Source organism: Callorhinus ursinus, unplaced genomic scaffold (genome assembly GCF_003265705.2).
Source record: "Callorhinus ursinus isolate GAN/ISIS: 27379988/994484 unplaced genomic scaffold, GSC_fseal_2.0 scaffold1, whole genome shotgun sequence".
In the NCBI taxonomy this organism is placed as follows: Eukaryota; Metazoa; Chordata; class Mammalia; order Carnivora; family Otariidae; genus Callorhinus; species Callorhinus ursinus.
The window spans coordinates 6,387,631-6,394,509 of NW_027397063.1; the positions used below are offsets into that span (position 1 = coordinate 6,387,631).

General features: G+C 38.0%; 1 protein-coding gene across 1 annotated transcript; it reads right to left on the minus strand.

Moving 5' to 3' along the window:
* Nucleotides 1–460: 460 nt before the first annotated feature.
* On the minus strand, nucleotides 461–691 carry LOC112823437 (keratin-associated protein 20-2-like). The gene has a single exon (XM_025871213.1). It carries the CDS (start codon nucleotides 689–691, stop codon nucleotides 461–463), a length of 231 nt encoding a protein of 76 aa, XP_025726998.1.
* Between the last annotated feature and the right edge of the window lie 6,188 nt (nucleotides 692–6,879).

Genomic DNA, 6,879 nt, shown 5'->3' on the forward strand with positions numbered 1-6,879 from the left:
TGAGAGAGAAAGAGAGAGTGTGCCATGTAGTGGGGAGGGGCAGAGGGAGAGGGTCTCAAGTAGACTCCCTGCTGAGCATGGAGTCCATCATGGGGCTCCATCTCACAACCCTGAGATCATGACCTGAGCTGCAACCAAGATTCCAATACTTAACCGACTGTGCCATCCAGGCGCCCTTAATACATATGTTTTAAGGTAAAATTGATAATACAACTTAATTAAATTTTATGTCATGTTATAAAGGTAATACCATATCAAAGGAAAAACTTTCCTATAAACTACGATACAATCTGATCGGTAATAATGAATCAAAATGGGCATGCTGAATTTCCTTTATTTACCTCAGATAGTTTGATACAAAGTCAGTATTTTTGAAGACATTTAAAAATTTTTCATGTGAAGGAAACTTGGAGAGAATGAAAGTAAAACAGGGTTATGTAGTCAATAGACTAAAAGTTCCTCAGTAAAAGCCATAAGACCAGTATTTTCCATGGCACAATGGGCAGCAGCAGCCATAACCGTGGCCACCATAGCCACAGCCATAGCCATAGCCCAGGCCACCATAGCCATAGCCCCGGCCACCATAGTCATAGCCCAGGCCACCATAGCCATAGCCCTGGCCACCATAGTCATAGCCCTGGCCACCAGAGCCATAGCCCAGGCCACCATAATAGTTGCTGTAGTAACACATGGTATCAGGAATGGAAAGTTCAGTTGAGGAGCAAGAGGTAGGTATCTTTAATATGAATGCCACCATCTGCCAAGGGCCTTTTATACACCCTCAGTGGTGGGTGGGGAAAACCACAGGCAGTGTAGCGTCCTATATCTCACTAATTTGCTTCAGACAACATCATGAATATTTTTATTTATTGGCAAAACAGGGTCCTCATAACTGAGATAATTTTACTCCCATATCAGAACTCCACCGTTTATGGGCCTTTAAAATGAATCTCTTATTCTGTTTTCAAGGCTATGTCTCACTTTATATTTATTTAGTTGAAAAAATATGACTTGATTACATAGCATGATCCAAACATGAAAATAGGTATCCCATTGTTTGGTTTTGTGTCCATTCTTCTTTAAGAAGAATTTTAAAATGAGCCTTGTGTGGAGGAACATGTTTCCTGAATCTTGCATGTAAAGGGTAGATATAATATATATTCATATAGTCTTACAAAAAACACTTCCTTCCAATTCAATATGACTGCTTATTGGTTATGTTACTGGTAATATGGTGGCAAGTACTTTCATATATGGACATATTGGCATTTATTTATCAACCTTTCCTCTAGTAGGTGCAACTTTGATCTTTCCAGAAAATGTGTGACCATTTTATGGGCAGAAATGGTCTATGCCTTATGCTTCCTTGTGTCATCAGATAGGAAGGTGTTGTAGATGTATCTGCAAACCATATGGAGGTTAAGCTTGATCCTCCATCCTCAACTCATGTTTTTTTTATCATGGCTCATTTCTGTTCTTCCAGATGCCCCAGATTTGCAGTAGTGAGAGGTGTCCTAAACAATGTGTGGATATTATCAGAGAGGTGAAGAGAGCCCAGCATTCATTCTTCATTCCCTCAGTTTTCAGCTGATTGGCGAAGTGTTGGTGGAGATAGAAATCCCCAATCATGGAAAGACTAATTGAGCACACAGCAGAGACTATGCTCTAAGTTTTTTCTTTCTTTCTATGTCTTTTTTTAATTTCAAATTTTTAATGAAAATTGAAATATTGAATTTAATTAAAACATACTTTACATAAAACAAATTTATTTCTATTTAAGAGGATGGGTTTTTTCCACTGTCCAAAAGTACAATGTTCCTAGGAATCCTTTCCTAAATTGAAATGGCATAAAGCAAAGAAATAATTACCATTAATTTAAATGAAAAAATTCTTGAACATTCCCAGGCTCAAAAAAAAAAAACAAAAAAACCGTTCTTAGGCATTTCTAATACTTTAGGACACATTTTGCTAACAGATGCACGAAATAAATTCAGATAGCATGGATGCTCACAGACAGAGTTCAGAGCTCTGGAGGTGAGGCTGAGATGCTGAGCAGAGGTCTTGGGAGAGGAGGTGGGGGCACCACTCTCATAGTTCCGGGGGCTGTTCGTATCTGTAATGACTCACTGCAAAAACAATGATGAATGCTATTTTCACTTTTTGTCCTTTTTTTTTTGCAAAAGCAAAAACCCCTTTCAGATTTCTTTTGGTTAGAGAAAACAGGTACAAATGTAGGGTTTTTTTTTTTTTTTTGTAAAAACCAAGTGTCATAATGCAAACTTTTAAAAAGCTACCTGTATACCTAAATGAGTTTTGACAAATAGATTAATACAAATTATGCATTTTCACTCTAAATATAGCTATTGGGAGATTTTGTAAGGTGGGGGAGAAGCTTCCTGACTTTATAGCTACCAAACTGAAATTTTCTCTGACCCCACAAACACTGCTTCGAACATTGGGAGTAGTGATAGGTATATAGATGGGATGAACAACCCTGCTTTCCCTCAGGCTTCTAATTTAGATTATATGAAACTTCACAGAAAAATTCACATAGATTTTTCAGCCTCCCATCCAAGTACTAACCAGGCCTGACCCTGCTTAGCTTCCGAGATCAGACAAGATCGGGTGCCTTCAGGGTGGTATGGCCGTATTCCAACCACTCCATTGTTATTTATCTGTTGCTAACCATTGGCCAGCCATTTTTAAGACATTGTGTTTATGTGACAGTGTTATTGTTCTTGTGTTTCCTCATATCACTGACCTTCTCATTCACAGCATGAGATGTCGGAAGTGGTAAAAGGACATTAGAGAAACTTCCAGCATTGTAAAGAAAAATAAATAAAATAAATTTGCTTTCTTCTGAAATTGGAAAACAAATCATCATTTTTCTTCATTGGGTGAAGACTTTCTACACAATCTCTTTACATCATTAAGGTAAATGTTCAAGTATCAAAATGATGCTTGGCATCTATGGAATCAAGCTGAATTTTGTTGTTAGGTTTCACTTTTCAAATGGGATGATGGCCAAACTTTTTTTTTTCTGAGCAAAATGTAGCAATTTCTTGAAAATAAAGTAGAAAGTTCACTTAATCAAAATGATCTTTGCTTGACTGATAATGGATTCCATAAACCTCTGTGGTCTCTTTACCATTTCCCAATGTCATGAGATTTCTTAAGAAAAAGAAAATAGAAGTGGGCACATTCATTTTGGAGATTTTAAGTATGGGCCTAAATGAAGTAACTGAGTGCACTGAAGACCATCGTGGTGAGATGGTGAGGTGGTGAGCAGTGAGCAGGTCCTTCCTGGAGGATTTGGACATCAAACCTCAGGCAGTCAGCAGCCTCCAGGCAGGGAATGGTTCGTGAACTATTTTGTGGATGACATGCCCAATGTAGGTAGAAGCCTGTGAGGTGTGAGGACCAAGTGATCTCTTTTTTGAAGCACAGTTTGAAGTAATTCAGCTAAAATTTAGGGCATCAAGAAATGGACAAAGGCAGGGGTTGTTAAATGTAGTGATAGGGAAAAGGACTATTTTGGTGGGCAAAAGCGTCTTTTAAAAATTTGGCCTAGAAAAACAATTTGGTAGTCTGAGCAGATGTAGTAGTAGCTGCTAAATCACATGGAAGCCTGGGTTATGTATGTTCCAAGACAAAAAGAACGGACATTCAAATCCTTGAATTTGTAGATACAGCAAAACTTCAGAGAGAGCCCAAGACAGTCTGTTCTCTCACCTCTGTTTCTGCCTCATTTTCTCTGTTTCTCTCTCATTTTTTTCTCTCTCTCTCCTTCTATTCCTTTCTCTCACATGCATACACACACACATAAACAGAAAAAAGCAAAAATGATGGAACTATTAACGTAAATGCAATGCAACAATATTTGCAGGGATAGGTCGGTGTTAAATATGAATTTTATCTCTCATGAATGATATGAACAAGAATAATGCTAAAACAGCATAAAAGGTAAAATTTTTCTATAAATGTAAACCATCCCACTGGTTTTAGCCAATCAAAATGGGCGTGCTGAATTGGAATTACTTCTTTCCCCCCAATACTCAGGAATGAAGTTGGCATTTCTGATGTGAGTATGAATGTTCGGTTAGGACATGAGAAGAGGAGTCCAATAGGTGGAATTGCAATCTTATTTATTTTATTTAGATTATTTTTTAAAGATTTTATTTATTTATTTGACAGAGAGAGAAAGAGAAAGAGAGAGCAACAGCAGAGGGAGTGGCAGGCAGAGCAGGCAGAGGGAGAAGCAGGCTCTCTGCTGAGCAAGGAGCCCGATGCAGGGCTTGATCCCAGGACTGTGGGATCATGACCTGATCTGAAGGCAGATGCTTTACCAACTGAGCCACCCAGGCACCCCACAATCTATTTTATTTAAAGATAGTTTAGCTTGGTGATATGTTGGCTAAACAAAATGATCAATATGTACATCATGTCTATCATGGTTATAGGAGGATTGGGCAAAAGAAAAGGGTTGCTGAGCCTAAGTGTTCCTCAGCTGCAGCATGCAGGTTCCCTAAGGCTGTAACATCATACACAATGTCATCATTTGGGCAATTAAGAACCTGGAGATGGGTATGTGTATATATGGTCATAGCTCCAATTTCTCTCATGTTCCCAATCAAAACTTCATAGAACTCATTAAAAATTATTATATGGTTGGGGTGCCTGGGTGGCTCCATCTGTTGAGTGTCCAACTCTTGGTTTCAGCTCAGGTCATGATCTCACAGTGTTGAGATCAAGCCCCAAGTTGGGCTCCATGCTCAGAGGGGAGTCGGCTTGAGATTCTCTCTCTCCCTCTGCCCCTCCCCCTGTTGATGCTTTCGCTCTCTCTAAAATAAATAAATAAATATTTAAAAATTAAAAAATTATTACATAGTTTGCTATGTCCCATCATTTAAGCTAGCAACATTCCATCATTTAGGCAATATTTATTGAGGGCCCACTATGTGCCAGACCCTTAAAGCAATGGATTGATATTACTTCTATTATTGTGATTATGACTTCTGCTATGATCTTCCACCCTTATGTATAGCATTAAGTTGTGGCAATATTGCAAAGTCATTTGAAAATATTAATCACCCAAAGCAATATTTTTTTTTTGATGATAGACGTGCATACCAAAATCCTTAATTAATTAATTAATTATTATTATTATGTTATGTTAATCACCATACATTACATCATTAATTTTTGATGTAGTGTTCCATGATTCATTGTCTGCGCACAACACCCAGTGCTCCATACAGTACGTGCCCTCTTTAATACCCATCACCAGGCTAACTCATCCCCCCTTCCCCCTCCCCTCTAGAACTTTCAGTTTGTTTCTCAGAGTCCATAGTCTCTCATGGTTTATCTCCCCCTCCGATTTCCCCCCTTCATTCTTCCCCTCCTGCTATCTTCTTTTTTCTTTTCCCCAAAGCAGTATTAATTTGATTTATTTTAACACACACACACACACAAATGATGAAGAGAAACCAATATAAATGCAACAAGTACTTTCAATGAGATAAATGTTTATTAAAATTAAACTTTTCTCATACAAGATTGTTGATCAAAAAGGTAAGAAATTTGAAGGCAATACAATATCAAAAGAAAAACTTTTTAAAAATTGTGAAACATTCCATATGATTTTAGTGACTCTAGTAAGGTTTGCAGATTCTGACCTATTTTATTTTATCTTTTTAGATATCTTAGGATGATGTTGACATTTTGGAATAGAAAATGCAATTATTCATAGGAAGAATCATGGAGGCAAATTCAGGCAGCTGGAGGAGAATAGTAAGTTGAGTTTCTCTGGAAGCTTCTCAGTAGAACCCGTAGGACCAGCATCTTCTGCAGCAAGATGGGCGGTTGCAGCCATATCCATAACCACCACAGGCATAGCCCACACCATTGTGGCCACATCCATAGCCACCATAGCCACAGCCTAGGCCACTGTAGCCACATCCATAGCCACCATAGCCACAGCCTAGCCCACTGTAGCCACATCCATAGCCACCATAGCCACAGCCTAGGCCACTGTAGCCACATCCATAGCCACCATAGCCACAGCCACCATAGCCACAGCCTAGGCCACCATAGTAGTTTCCATAGTAAGACATGGTTTCAGGAGTGGAGGGTTTTGCTGAGGAGCAAGGAATCAGTTTCTGTCAGTTTGAACATCACCATCTGCACAGGTCCTTTTATATGTACCCTCAGTGGGTGGGACACATCACAGGACTTGTTGACCACATATTTCCTACTAATTTACATCAGTACACTTCCTGAGTCTTTGTTTCATTAGGCAAGGTGAGGCTCTCATGAGCAGGATGACTTGGCTGTTGAGTCATCTTCCCTACATTCAAATCACATGCCTTTCTTGTGTTTTTCTTATTTTCTTTTTCAAGACCTTACTCAGCTTTTGCTTATTTTGCTTAAAAATATTTGAACCAATTTTTATCTAGTTTAATAATTGACTAGGTTCTAAAATGTTGATTTTTTAAATTCTATCATTTCTTCTAATATATTATGTGAGGGTCTTCCATAAAGTGAAAAATAACTTTCTTAACAATAGAGCTTATTCAGTAGAGTTAGGTAAGCTTTTCATGTTTATTATTTACTTTCATAAGTAAATCTCATGTGGGCATAAAAATATATGGAGTTGTATTTTGAAGCTTTATAAACACATCCTCGGGATTTAATATCTGTCAGTATACCACTATCAGTTCCTTCTCTCCTTGTATACTTTCTGTAGTTATTAAATATTTTTAAAACAAATCTAAGGCAATTAGTATTTTTCTTATAAGTACTTCAGTGTGTATGTCCATCACAAAATGAGCTTTTAAAAGACATATATAACTATACCATTATCACACAGATGAAATTTTT